Source organism: Pleurodeles waltl, chromosome 7 (assembly GCF_031143425.1).
Source record: "Pleurodeles waltl isolate 20211129_DDA chromosome 7, aPleWal1.hap1.20221129, whole genome shotgun sequence".
NCBI lineage: Eukaryota > Metazoa > Chordata > Amphibia > Caudata > Salamandridae > Pleurodeles > Pleurodeles waltl.
The window spans coordinates 700,285,334-700,301,172 of NC_090446.1; the positions used below are offsets into that span (position 1 = coordinate 700,285,334).

The window sequence follows — 15,839 nt, forward strand, 5'->3', positions numbered from 1 at the left end:
GACTGAAGCACAGAGTGAATGTGTTATGGAGAACTTCAGTGCAGAAGTAGGCAAAACAGTGTGATATGAATAAAAAACAAAACCGTAGAACTGGCTATTTGAAAAATAACAGTACGAAGCCTAATAAAAAGCATTTAGAGCAAAGTGCACAGAGGCTCTAAGCTGCCAGCAAATGAATAAAACACATCCAGGGCAAAGTGCACAAAGGCCTAGAGCCTGAAGCTAAAGCGCAAAGGATGCATAAAACAAACCACACTACAAAAATCATACAGGCCGCTCTCCTTAATCAATACAGATTGCAAATTATTAGGGAAAGTACTTGCAAACAGGCTCCTCCCCTACTTACTGAGTTTAATACACCTTGATCAGTCCGGCTTTATTCCTGGTAGAAGTACTTTCCTGAACATCAGAAGACTCCTGCATATAATGCATAGCAATACAAACACTGAAGCGGTGGCCCTCTCCCTAGATATTGAAAAAGCGTTTGACACACTCAGCTGGAATTATCTCCTATGCACACTCAAAGCATTTGGTTTTGGCTCCGGTTTTATCAACTGGATCAAAACGCTCTACTCTAGGCCCACAGCCCGTGTCAAAAATGGTAGTGCTATCTCCGAAGCATTCCCCATAGGCAGAGGCACCAGACAAGGCTGCCCACTATCTCCTTTGCTATTCGCTATTGCCATGGAGCCATTAGCAATTCAATTACGCAACTATGCACACATATGGGGTATCCCGGAGTCTAGTACCTATCACATTATATCCTTGTATGCAGACGATGCCCTAATATCCTTGCACAATCATTCAGCCTTCATGGCAGAGGTATTGCAGATGCTGGACTCCTTCGCCCTCGCCTCTGGTCTGCATGTCAATTGGTCCAAATCAAGCATTTTTCTTCTTACTTCCATCCCGGCTGATCATCATATGGCATTGCCACAATATAAACTACCCTGGTCACATACAACCTTTAAATATCTTGGAGTGCAGATTTATCACTCTATCACAGACTTAAAAGAGGGTAACATTGCTCGGATCCACTCGTAGCTCAATACCTTTCTGGAGCTCGCTCCCCTGCCCCCCATGGGTCGTGTGGCGATAGCCAAGATGCTTATCCTCCCAAGGTTCTTATATTATTTTACTGCCCTTCCGTTGTGCCTGCCACGCTCGTTCTTTAACAAACTGCAATCAATGCTAACCGACCTACTCTGGGGCAAAGACAGACGAAGAGTGGCGCTGACCACAACACAACACCCGCAAGAAATGGGTGGGCTGGGTATGCCTAACTTCGAAAGATACTACGCAGCTGCCCAATTATCATGGTTATCCACATGGCTCCAAGATACTCCTTCTGCTGAAGGCATAATGTTGCAGACACATATAGCACCACAGGAGCTGCTGCTTACAATGATAACTGATCCCCCCTATACTTCACACACTGATACTGTTGGAGGCAGCTCGCTTTTGCTGGCGCAGATACGTCCAGAACAAGGCTCCCTCTCCCCCTTACTCACCCTTGCTGCCACTGTTTTAATTGCCGGGCACCCAAGTCCTCTAAATACATCACGACATGCGAGGAATAAACACACTGCAGATGGGTGATTTATACTCTAGCTCCGTGATGCACACCTTTGCGGAACTGGTATCCGTGGGAGTGATGCACAACGGGGCCTTTCTAACATACAGCGCCATAAAACGACTACTCAATAATCTCCGGGGTACCGGTGACGGGGAGCCTCCGGAGTCTCCGGAGTCTCCGTTACTCACCATTATCCTCACCATAGGTAGCAGAAAAGGCATTATAACTAAACTATATAAAGCATTACTTGAGGCGATATACACCACCCTGCCGCATGCGAAAGCGCGTTGGGACTCTGTCCTCCCCTCACCACTACCACAGAAGACTTGGGCTGCCGCTCTCGCAATGGTTAAATCAGTATCCTGCAACCCTCGTCTGCGTTACACCCAATTCAACTATCTTCACCATTCATATTTATCCCCAGCCCGCATCCAAAGAATATATCCGAGCACAACACCGACATGTCCTAGATGCACCACACCGGCAGCTGACTTCTTCCATATGGTTTGGAGCTGCCATTCAATAAATTTGGCCTGGCACCGTGTGACGGAGGTCACAGCAGATATCTCATCCCATACTCTGGTGCCCACGCCCGACTCCTGTTTACTTGGCATACGCCACCGCGCCAGAACGGATAAACAAATACACAAATTTATAGACTTAGCATTTGTGGTTTACAAACGTTTAATAGCAACGCACTGGAAAGCTCCACATGTCCCCTCCCACTTGTCCTGGCTTCGCGATTTACATAGCCGAGCGCAAGCTGAAGCCCAGTCACTCCACCTATTGCAACATAGGGGTCTCATCCAAGAGGGCCCCGAAGTTTGGGACACTTTTGTGGTGGCTATTGAGGCCAGAGATGACATGTACCCCCGTGAACGGGACACCATACATACCTAACACAGCTCTGGCTGTCATCGTCAACACTTTAACTATGCTGCCCCAATCTCAGACACTCTCAATTGTACCCATTATCAACACCCTCACCCCTCTCCACAATGTATCTCTACACCATGTTTAGACACGCTTTCTGTGTTAGTACACACATGTAACATATACCTAGATTACGTAATGTTACGCCTGCCCTGTACCCTGTCAAATTCCATAGACACACTCCATACCTTAGAGGTGACCTTCACCTTATTTACATATATTAGCCGCACTCCCTCCTTTCTCTTTCCCCACGCACTGTGGGGGATCACTTAAACTAGTACTGACATCGATAGTGATTAGCTGCGTCCTTAATCCGCAATTAGTTAATACATAGTTTCCAAGCTGAATGCTGCTTCACTTTTTCCCTTGCCTTTTTGGTTTCGCATTCTCATGTTACTTTATATTTGCCTTCCTCGTCTTTTATTTTCGCTTCTTTTGACACCTTATTGTGTAATAATGCTCTGTAAATCTATATAAGTGAGCAAATGGATCGCAAAATTATTAACAGCTATTGTATTGTTGTGTGAATGTTAGGTTTAATAAACAGATTTAAAAAAAAACAAAAAAAGAAAAGACTCCATGAGTCTGGCATCCAAGGCTCTGCCTTCAACTGGATTTGCTCCTTCCTAACAGGAAGAGCACAGAAAGTCAGCTTGATACCCTACATGTCGGAAGCCATGAATCTCAGCTGTGAAGTATATCAAGGCTCACCCCTTAGCCCAACGCTGTTCAACATCTACATGACACTACTGGCCGACACCAACATCATAAGATCCTACAACATCAATATTCTTAGGTATGCAGAGCCCAACTCATACTCTCCCTTTCAGACAAGACTCCAGTGACCAAAAACAACTTCAACACCTCCATGACCGCACAAGCAATGTGGATGAGGTCCAACTGCAGCAAGCTCAACACGGACAAAACCAAAGTGGTGATCTTCAGAAGCAAATCCTCCCTCGGACCAGCTCCAACTCCTTCTGCACACATCAGAAAAATAATCATCCTTCAGGAAAAATTGGAATTGACAGCACAAGTCAACACAGTTACCTACACCTGACGAAGATGCAGCGGAAAATCATGAATTTGCTATCGAAAAACAGTCACACAAGCCCTTATAACAAGTATACTGGACTACAGCAATGCACTCTACATCTAAATCAACAAACAGCTCCTGAACAGACTCCAAACGATCCCTAATGCCGCAGCAAGACTCGTTGGCAACCTCCCTTGATGCATCCACACCACTCCACACCTTCAGGAACTCCATTGGCTCCTCAAACACACTCACTTCAAACTTCTCACACACACCCACAAGGCTCTACAAAATACAGGCCCCATTTACCTCAACACACATGTCCACTTCCACCAACCCTCCAGGCAACTCCACTAAGCTTATCTCTCACTCGCACACATCTGTCACATAAAGAAGAACAGAGGAGGAGATCGGGCCTTATCACACATTGCACCAGAGGCTTTAAGCAACCTCTCTCACCACATCAGGTCCTTTGTGTCGCTCTTCAAATTACGCAAGAAGCTGAAAAGGGGGTGGCAAATGCCGGGACAATAATCTTCATTTCCTTATTTAATAATGTCTGTAGCTTAATTATTGAGACTAATTAGGGTTAATAATGGGCATTCAATTGCTTTCTAAACATACCCAAAGGACACAAAAAGTAGCAAACTGCTTAGGAACTCATTTACGTTAACTATAAGAAGAGGCATAGGCCAACAGATGTGTTTTTAAAAAACACCTTGTTAATTCAGATGGGGTTCCAAATTATAGCTTTAGGCATACACCCTTGAGGGTCAGTGAGTCAGTGAGCTATGACTGTAGTAATGATTGCCTCTAAAGAGTGTCACCCTTCTTGTCACCTTTTTCCAGCTATTCACTAATGTGTCTGCGAACAGCATTTGCCAGTGTTTAGAAATGAAGGTACCCACATAGCAAGCACAATATGAGCCAATATTCCCATGCATGTATTTATATGCAGGTTATTTGTTTCACTGTTGCTGCACAGGGCCGCAGAAATTGAATCCGAATGCTCTACTCCTACTGTGGCGCCCATGCTGAACCAATAAATAAAGGAGGCATTGAAAGGTCATGTAACTAAGCACCTAGAAGAGTTTCACAATTTCAATGTACTAGAAGCCCGAAGTTGGCACAACAGTCTAAATATTTTTATTTCCACAAGGAAAGTAATTAGGACTGGGGTCCAAATCAGTTACCCTCTAGTAACCACTGGTATCCTTCGTATCAGTGCTTACTGTCCCACATTATGACAGAGTCACATATTTACTGCACATCATCAATTAGTTAATCAATACTCACCCCCAACCTTTTTCCAACAGTGAATCATTTTACTTTCATATGAACAATATAATTTACAGATCACGGTAGAAATAATAAATACAGTTTGATACACATAACAACCTTTGTTATATATTGATTTTTGAAATATTTTACACTCTATTTCAGATTTCTCACTTTAATAATGCATAGACCTACAAGTTGAGTTAGGAACACGTTATAGATATCACAAGCAAATGTTACTAACAAATATAGAAAGAGGCATGGTTTTAATTCTAGCAAACAACAAATCAGAACAGTTAGAAAGTTGCCAGCCAATGAGGATGTTTCCCTCTTAATTTTTATTCCAGTGCAATGTTCTACTATTTCTATTTCCCAATACAAATGTAAACAACGTCTGAAGCAATCTATCTTTAGGAGGTTATAAGCAGATTGCTTGGGCGAGCTCTTGAGGTTGATTGATCAAAATCCATAATCATTCAATTGCAATGTTTTAATACCATAGCTTGAGAACTGAGTGATGTCACAACAAACAAGATTTTATTCATATGTCTCATATGTATGTATATGATTTGTCTACATGGTTACATGTGCACATCTTTTCTAACATCACTAAGGTAGATTTATAATACAGCATGATTATTTTTGCTCATATCAAGTATTTAATTTGTGGTTATTGTAGGAAGCTGGCTCCGAATATACTATATCAAAATGAGATCTAGGCCCATATTCATGAAAAATGGCACACAACTGCACTAACGCTGCTACCGTTCGTCATTTTTTTTAACGTCATTCCTTACAACAATCTGTGTGCCATATTTATGAAATGACGCACAATGGCGCTAAGGAACGGTAGCATCACAAAAAAAGACGCTAGCCAGTGGGGGATGGCGTTAAGCGAAATGGCGCTAGTGGGTCAGGAATTACTTTAGGCTGGTTAGAGGCAAAATTTCAGCTGCTTTTCAGCCTAGCATTATTTTCTGACGTATAAGCAGCCAAAAAATGACCTGTCTAAGTATAAACAGGAGTCATTAGCACCACCCCAATACCCACCGCAGGGGACCAGTGTCCCCAGGGCAAGTCCTACATGCCCAGTGCCAGGCAGGGGGTCCCATGTAAGGGGCCCCTAATAGCGTCCCACACATATACACAAACACTTACCTGCAACTTACCTTGGATGGGCTCCCTCCTCCTCTAGCATACTTGTGGTGTGGGTGATGGTATTGCTGGGGCTTGGGATGGGCATCTTTGTGCCCATTTTATGTTGTTTCCCCATGGAAATGTGCCTCCCTGGACTTTAACGCCTTGTCTGACGAGGCGTTACATAATGGTGCTAAGAGGGCCTCCCACCCGCATGTTGTTTCTGTGCCAGGAGTTAAATATGGCGCTGGGGTGCTAGAGTAATTTTTAGGACAGGAATGCCTACCTTGCATCTCATTGACGCAAGGTGGGTTGGAGCATCCTAAAAAGGCGCTAACTCCAATATTTTGATGCTAGACGGGTCTAGCATCAAAATATAAATATGGTTAGTTAACAACGCTTTAGCGCCAAAATAAATGGCGCTAAGGTGATGCTAAGCTTCCATAATTATGGGCCTTTGTGTGCACAGAGTCCAGGAGTTACCCAGAGGCTTAACAGAGGCTAAAGTAGATAATACTAATGCTCTCTTTTGTGTTAGTGTGGTCGAGCAGTTAGGCTTATCAGAGGGTGGTGCAAAGCATTTGTTGTACACACAGTCAAGAAATGGGGAACACACTCAATTAATAACCCCAGGCCAATGTATTTATATGGGAAAAATATATTTGTTACTTTTAACACTAGAACCAAAAGATTCTTGTTGCAGGTAAGTTATAAGTATGTATCAAGCATATGTATCAAATGTACTTTGTTTAAGTTTGGTAAATAAAACAGTTTACAGGCAAGTAAGTTTTCATTTTCAAAGGTTGGCAGTGCAATTTTCAGAACAGTCCTGAAGGGTGGGGTGGAGGGGGTTAGAGGATGGGGGAGGGGGGCGAGTGTTGCTGCACTTTTGAGGTAAGTACTCAACTTACAGTTCCAGCCTCCGGGGGTTAGGATATCCACTGGTCAAGGTTCAAGATGTCCCCAAACATACACCACCAGCAACATAAGGCCGGCCGGGTGCAGAGGTCAAAGTTGGTGTTAGATTTAGAACGGGATTCTTTGGATACTGAGGGCACTCAGAAACAGATCTGCTGGCAAGTATTTCGGAGGGCAGACCTGGGGGGTTTAGGTGAGCACTATGGAGGCCACAGGTTAGCACCAAACACACACCCTCAGCGGCACAGGGGCGGATGGGTGCAGGGTGCAAACACAGCGTTGGGCCCACAATGTTTTTCAATAGGGGGACCACAGGGGTCACAAAGATGCTGCAGGGTGGGTCCAGGGGGTCGGTTCCAGAAAACCAAAGGTTGGACAAGGAGAAGGGCTGCCTGCTGAACGTTGCTGGACAGTTGTCAGATTACCCAAGGGCAGAGGGCTGCAGTGCAGGGGTACCTTTCGGAATCGGGTACCTTCGTTCGGTTCTCTTGTAGTCAGGGGGGTCCTCCGGATTTAGGCTGCAGACGTCTGATTATCTTACTTATGACCAGATCAGAAAAGGAAAGAACTTTCTTCAAAAGAGATCTGAAAACGAATTTAAATTTGAAGGATAGGAAAAGCATTAGGGGCTACATGTACGAAAGGATTTAGTGGTCGCAAACAGTGAATTGAGCCGTTCGTGACCGCTAAACGGCCTTCTGACATGTACCAACCCTATTTTGTGAGTCAGTAACCTATTACCGACTAGCAAACTAGGGTATGTGATTCAGTATTAGGATGGGGTGTGTAAATGGAGTCCCTTCCTAATAGCGACTTGCATGGCCATGTATGAATGTTTTGCAACCCAAATGCAGTCGCAAAACATTAGCAGATTACCACCAATTTCAAACTGGTGGTAAGCCATTCACAAACCACTGCCAACTCCTAAAAAATGAAAACAGAACTTTAAATTTTTTTGTTTGAAATGCATCCTGTCTTCCCTTCAGAAAAACAGGCTACACTTCAGAAAAAAACCTGATTTATTTATAAAGCAGTCCCAGAGACATGGTGGTCTGCTGACCCCAGCAGGCCACCATCCCTTTGACTGCCGGCCATTCCCAATAGTCAGAAATTGCAAACTGCCTCATGAATATTAACGAGGTAGGTCCCTTGTGACCCATTTGGGATTTGCAAACCGTGTCTCACACACTGTTGTATATTGCATTATGCGACTTCCTAATTACAAGTCGCAAAAAGTAATAATTAGGAAGTGACAAATCCATGCGATAGTACATGTGCCCTAAATGCTTTAAAAAAATTGTTCACTTAAGTCTTCAAGTTCTGAAGTGATTTTACCTACAACAAAATTGAATAATGGGATAATAAACAATCACTTCCATTTCTCAGGCAGTGAGCTGTTGGAGTGTAATGGTAAAGTAAACACAATGGAAATGTTTGTAGTTAATTCTCTTTGTAGAGCCCAATCACATGTAACATGTAACTGAGTGCTTTTGTGAATAAATTGTCAGTGATCGAATATTTTTCAAAAGAAGTCACATTATGAATCTGAGTAACACATTTGGGTCAATGTGCATAAGGTCCTTGTGAGAATATTCTTGACTACTTAGTTAGAAGTCCTTCTTTCATTCACTCCAAAAGTGTACAGAGTGAAAACCCCACTTGAAGGATTGTAATTAGAAGAGCAAAATGCGGAATGGATGAAGCTGATGTGCTGACTCCTTTTATGTTGGACTTGTTTGGTTCTTAACCCTCTGGCTTTGTTTTTTTCTTTCCTTCGTTAGGGCTTCATTGTATTTCCTCTACCACGGCCTATGACAAAATATGATATAAAACATTGTATTAATTAGTAAAAGACATCATACTTCCATAGTCTATTTTATGTTTTGAGAATAAGGTGAGGAATCCACCAACATGCTTTAGGAGGATAAAATGCTTTACTGACAAAGAAAGACAAGCCTTACACAATTACACCTGTCTAATCATCTTACTAATTAGAAGAAATTCTTAAGTGTCATACCTAGCCCACCGCTAAACAAATCAACCCAACCCAATATACACTAATACCTCTTAGGGATCTCTCCAATGGCCATATCTCGATTCGTTCTGTGGATCTCCCGGTCCCTTACCAGTACTGCTGCCACTTTACTTTGTATGCTTGCCTGTGCACTGGACTGATGTTGCCTACTGACAAATATTTTACTCCTTTGGAGCAATTTACTACTGGTATGCCTGCTTCCCTGCTACTTACTGTAGTTTAAAACATCTTTTGTTGATTTAATTCTCTCCACATTTGCATCCATACAGCTAGTTCAGAGCATACAGTGGAACATGATTTCACAAGGAGGAGAATGAGGAGGATGCAGCAGCTTTGAGATTGTGTATTAACTTTCTATTGCTTTCACTCACTCACAGACATTCTAGATTCGCTGCAGTACATCTCTGAACCGCCCAAGATATTAGCAGAGAGGACTCTGAATAATCCTCAGAGTGAATGTCTTACAGACTCCAGAAAACCAAAAAAAAACTAGTTTACTCCAATGATACCAGCGAGAATGGTTAATACACCATTAACCCTATACTGATTATTCAATCATAAATCTTTCTTGAGATTCCTGGCAGATAAGATTGCATCTTTCAACATGCAACATTAAATCAACCAAAAAATTAGATAAGTGTCTCTCACTAGAATTGAAGATCATAAAACCCTAATTAAGGAAATGCAAAATAGTCTGGTAGAGGTTCCCTCTGGATGCTAATTAAAAAGCATAGAAAATATAAATCCGACACTTTCTCACCCAACAAAATCTTTTTACATTTGGAAAATCAAGAGACAGAGAACACAAGAAAGGAACTATTTAAGATCCTTTAATATATTGCAAGTCCTGCTCCACAACTAACTAGACAATTATTGTTCAGCCTTTTTTTAATTTTCATCAGTGTTCTCAAAATTTTCCAGTCACTCGGTCTGTCTTTAGAAATATGAAACAACACTTGGTTTTTATCAGTGTAATTTTTAAACATTTTTCATTTCACCTAATATCATGTGATATGGCTACATATAGGTGGTAAATAACAGAGGTGAGTGGCATGATACCCGATGAACCCCTAATTCTATCAATATTAATGGAGAACCTGTCTTACCAATAAAAACTTTGGCAGTTCTAGGTCCTAGACATGATGTGTACTATCTTAAAGCTGCCTTCACCATCCTCGTCTTTCTATTTAGTCTATCATGTTTTATCAAGGGTATTGAAATCTTCAGATAGATCTAGCAGCAAAGCCAAAGTTGGACTAGCTTCATCCAATAGTTTCACTATAGAAAAGTCCACAACAATTAAAGATGTTTCAGTACCTACTTCTGGCATTAATCCAGGTGCCACTGCATTAAGATCAATTAGGGAGGTGAGAAGGTATCAAAACAGGATGGTATAGAATTGATTCAGATCCTTTGTGCCTCCACTGGCCCTAATGAGAACTGCCGACTATATTACAAGTTCCCTATTACTTTGGCACAGCATTTTAATCAAAAGTGCTCTGGGCTACAGGACTGTAACTTTTGGTAGAATTTAATGCTAGGAGAGTTGCCACGTTATAGCGAGCCGTTCAGAATGTTTTGGGTTTCAGAGACCTTCCACCTAAGGATTGTTTTGAAAAAGAAAATAATAATGGCCCTGATGTACAAGGTCATTGGCAGACCAAGGAATGAAATAATGTGTGCCAGGTGGCATGTCCTAGGTAGGATTGTTGTTATAAAGTAATGTGTTTGGTGGATGTGCGATGGATAGGCTGCTGCCAAGACGTTTCCAGGGAGAATAACAGGCATTAGAAGCAGAGTTGAGTCAGCTGGTATGAAATCCATATGAAGGAGGCTCTTCACCATTTAACCTCACCTATTGTTCTCACTGACCCAGCCTAGGAAAGATTGAAGTTTTAGATCTGGGAAATATAGGATGACAAGGCTCTGTGAACCATGCGTGGGCTGAAAGGGACATGCACCCTAAAAGGGATTAGAATCTATGTCCTCAGTGCAGTTTTTACAGCCATTTCTGTTAATGAGACTGGCCAGACCCTCCATCCAGAAGAAAGATCATGCTAGGGTCTCCTGTCATCAGGGGGACAAATGACAAAGAGATCTTGTGATCCCACCAGAGATCTCCTGACTTAAAAGTTCTAAAGGGAGGCACCATGTTGTGGAGAGCTCATTAAAATAATAAGGCATGAACAGAGAGGTCTTTAAGAGGTATAACCATTTAAAAAGGTCCAAGTGGAGCAGTGAACATTGACCATAAAAATCATTGAAAGTCTGGATTGGGAATGATAAGAGAACAACGATCAGCTGTACAGAATGACATCCCAATTAAAATTGTCAGCACTCGGTGTGGCGTGACATTTGCCACAAAAATCAACTTATCTGAGGGCCCATTGACTTTGGGGAAAACTATTCAGACCATCAGCATAAAAAGAAAATTAAAATCACTTATGTAAGAAGTAAAGATTGCAGGATTCTCAAAATTGGGTGACTGGCAGGACAACTGAACAGACCACACAATAGACTCAATTGAAGCCCTGTGTATGGAGTTTGTAGTAAAAATATAGTGGGGAAAAAAGTAGACTGCAAAAATGTTGTGGCAAAAATGTTGTCTACTGGAAAAACAGAATGAAAAAAGTTGTGGCTATAAAAAAAAAAAAGGCTTCTTACTGGTCAAAGGTAAGTGTTCTGTGAGCAGAAGCAGGAGTTAATCTCCTGCTAAAGTAGAGAGGAGCATCTACGGTAAGGTGGGGAAGGGGGCAGGAGAGTAGTAAGCAGGTTCTAGGATTCAGGAAGGGAGAGTGTTAAGGGGCAGTAAGAGGGTTTGTATGGTTCATGAATTAGTAGCATTATGGGGTAATTAGCACCTTTTAGGGTTCAGGGATGGGTAGAGTCAAAAGGATTGTAAGAGGTTTTTAGGGCTCAGGGAAGGATAACGCTAAGAAGTACTAAGGGGGTTTTAGGTTCATGGAACGGCAGCATTATGGGATAGTAAGGTGTTTTTAGGATTCAGGAATTGTAGCATTAAGAAGTAGTAAGGGTTTTTAGGGATCAATGTAAGGTAGCATTAAGGAGTAGTAAGATGTTTTAGTGTTCAGGGGAGGGTATGTAATGGGTATTCAAGTTTTTTTACAGTTGGTGGAAGGATAGAATTAAGGCATAGTAAGGAATATGCATTGTTCGAAGACTGGAAACGTTAAAGAGTTCTTGCGGGCTTTTAGGGTGGATGGAAGGGTAGCAATAGGGAGTAGCAAGGTTTTTTAGGGTTCAGGGAAGGTTAGGATTAAGGGGCAATTTAAAGTTTTATGGTTTCAGGACTGCATTGACAAAGCCAATAGGTCTCACTTTTGGGACCTACTGGCTTTGCAAATTCTTTTTGACAATACTGAATACGATTGGTAAACGGTACAATGCTTTTGCTAATGCCATTAAGCATCAATAAAAAACATCCCAAAAGGCGTGATGATGTGGCTGCTGTTGGTGGTCACATAATTCTTTAGACACACCTACACACCACCACACCATCTTGAAATTACAACCATTCAATGAAAATGAATCATAACATTTTATAAAACACAATACAGTACAAAAGTTCTATCACAGAACATTCAGGTCCGTGCAACATCCATAAAAACTAAAATAAGAAGTTCATTAGAATTTCTTCCAATAGTGCAAAGATGCAATTGTTAAAGATTTTTAAAATGTTTTGAGTGACAAATTATTTTAAGTGCTAATGATGTTTTAAATGAATTCTAGTCACAACTGATGAATTAATAACACTGCACTTGAAACAATTTTATTGAAACATTTTGAAGTGTGTTTATTAACATGTTTTAGTTATGCTACATTGTGAAGCAGCATTTATTTAATGGATGTACATTTCTATGATCTGTTCAAAATGCTACTGCTCATTTCGTCTCTCAATCAATGTCCCTCTGTGTGTCATCCCTCCTAGTGTTTCTGCAGTATCAGCAGAGCAAATGGTACTGTGAGTAACTGGGTATTTTCCTTCAAGTGCAATGTACTGTGAATTAAATTTTCTTCCTGTGCTTTAAGTAACAATTTAAAGGCCTTTCTCTGTAGCTTCCTGATGATGAGCCTGATAGAAAAACACTGGTGGATGGGTTTTTGTTTGACTAATATATCATAATGTTGTGCATCTCCGGACAGCAACAGTGTAGAAGCTGCTGGAGACTTCTGTAGAGGTGGATTAGTTCTAATGTGAATGAAAACAACATGTAGGCCCTCATTATGACATTGGCGGTAGATCCCACTTACCGCCATGTCGACTGCCGCCAACATAACGCAGCAGCGGTGGATAACCACCAACCATATTATGACATACACATACCAATCCGTCACTTTACAGCCACACACACAAGTCCGCCAGCCCAAAGGTCAGTGATAAACTGGCGGTATCCAAACCCACACCATTACGGCAACAGAATTACACCCACAACATTATGACCCATAAATCACCGCAGCGGACATTCAATGGCGGTAAACCATTGGCGTTACATACCGCTGTGCTCAAAATACACACAACCTAACAAAACAACACCACATTGGACAATTCAAACTACACACACCTGACACACATACACAAACCACACCCACACACCCACACTCCCACACCACTATAAAACACCCACCCACACTACCCACAACCCTTTATGGCTACAAACCATTGCCAACAGAGAGAGAGAGACAGAAAGAGCACCCACACAGCCAGAGCCACATACCACCATCACCTATACACCACCCACGCACCTCACATCACACACCCCAACACATCACCCCACACACCCTCACCCACAGCACTCACACTACACCCATGGCACCACAACAACACCCCAGATTCTCTGCAGAGTGCGAAAGGGTCATGGTGGAGGAAATCATCCAGGTAGAGCCACAGCTATTTGGATCACAGGTGCAGCAGATATCCATTGCTAGGAAGATGGAGCTATGGCAGAGGATCGTGGACTGGGTCATTGCGTGGTGCAGCACCCCAGAACAAGGGATGACATCAGGAAGAGGTGGAACAACCTACCAGGGAAGGTGCGTTCCATTACGGCAAGACACCAACTAGCTGTACAGAGGACTGGCGGTGGACCCCCACCTCCTCCCGCACAATTAACAACAAGGGAGGAGCAAATCTTGGCAATCATGCATCCTGAGGGCCTGGCAGGAGTAGGAGTAGGAGGAGAACTGGACTCTGGTAAGTCAACTTTCAACTATTTCTATCACCCCCGACCTGCATGCCATGACATAACTCCTCCCCTACCCTCACTCCCATCACTCCACCACCTCCCACATACCCCACCATACCAACCCACTCATCCCAATACCAAGTCCTACATGCAACACCAATGCATGGACACCTCTCACAGACCTGCATGGACACCTATCACCACAGCATGCACACTACAGAGAATCGCCTAGCCCACCAAATAACAACTCACACAAGGCAAAGCTGCCAGGGCAATAACAACCATAGAGGGCAACACACCCATGCACACTATGTCACACACAGAAACAATAACACTACAATTACATCCCCACAGGTAACCCACCCAATGTCACCGGCGAAGAGGAGCCAGCAACATCCAGTCCCCCCACAGAAGAGGCAAACAGTGATGACAGCAGCTCTTCTCACCTGGATCTGGATGACAAACCTGGCCCATCAGGGATCCCCGGACAGTCAGTTAGCCAGGCACAGTCACACACCATCACAGAGCCTCCCCCCTCAGGAAACACCACCACAGCACCCTCCCAATGGGCCCATACATCTGTCCCCAGGACACGTCAATCAGCAGTGTGTCCACCACTACATGGACCCCAGGCCACCCCACAAACACAGGACGATCAGGGACCTGCGGCAGGTGGCAGTGGGCACACGGTTCAGGGAACAGAGGCACAGGACAACAGGGAAAATGGGAGGACTGCTGTGTGACAGGGGGAGGACAGGCCCAGGAAACTGACTCTCCAGGAGTCACTCACCGCTATCCTGGGAGCATACCAACATTCCCAGGATACGCTGGGCCAGATACCGGACAAGTTGCAGGAGAACATGCGGCTACAGGAGGGACAGTACCTGGGGATCAGGGAGGACTTGAAGGACATCAACACCACCCTGGTCTCCATTGCAGGGGTGCTGGCAGACATGGCCAACAGTATGAGGGAGGCAGTGGCACACCACCGGGCCCCTGACTCTAGCCAAACCACCGAAAAGCCCTCCACCTCCGCTGCCGCTAGTGTACAGGAGGACCTGCCACAGGAACAACAGGCCACCAGCACCCATCTCCCTGCAGAAGGAGAACCACTTCGCAGAAAACAGAGACTATCTCCAAAACCCCCGCCAGGAAATAAGACTCTCCTGATTGTCACCCTTGTGTCCCATTCTGTCACCCTGTCCACCTTGAACTGCCACTGCTCCTCTTCCTATGCCCCCTTGGACAATGCACCTGTGATACAAATAGATTGGACTCTAACCTGGACTTTCCTCCATCATCACCCCAGCCCACTGCACTTCCCCCGTTTCGTCAGAACACTGCAATAAACACACTTAGAAAAAATACAAGTATGGAGTATGTCAAATGATTTAAAAATGTATACGCTTAACAAAGGTTCAAACATTGCAGTTCAACTGTACAGTAATTTTTAAATTGGAAAGACCTGTAGTTGGCTGCACTGAACACACCAGGAGCAATAGTGGGGCACCAACATCTACAAAAAGAGATGCTAAAGGGTACAGTGAGTGGGCATAAGAAGTAGGAATACACAGCCTGCCAGTGACAATGTCACACATCAAACTGTCAATTATATGGGTATCAACACTGTCTTACCTGTGTCTCATTGGAAGTATTGATGAATAATTGCACTTCTGCTGTCCTCATCCTCTGCCTCCTCATCTTCACTGCCCACAGGGTCCA

General features: G+C 43.4%; 1 protein-coding gene across 1 annotated transcript in view; it reads right to left on the reverse strand.

The window, feature by feature from the left end:
- Window positions 1-4,700: 4,700 nt before the first annotated feature.
- The window catches only part of LOC138304560 (E3 ubiquitin-protein ligase RNF14-like), a 168,394-nt gene continuing 157,255 nt past the window's right edge, over window positions 4,701-15,839 (reverse strand). Inside the window, exon 8 of the mRNA XM_069244719.1 lies at window positions 4,701-8,687. Coding sequence (XP_069100820.1) covers window positions 8,678-8,687 — 10 coding nt within the window. The 3' untranslated portion in view covers window positions 4,701-8,677. The remainder of the gene's footprint in view (window positions 8,688-15,839) is intronic.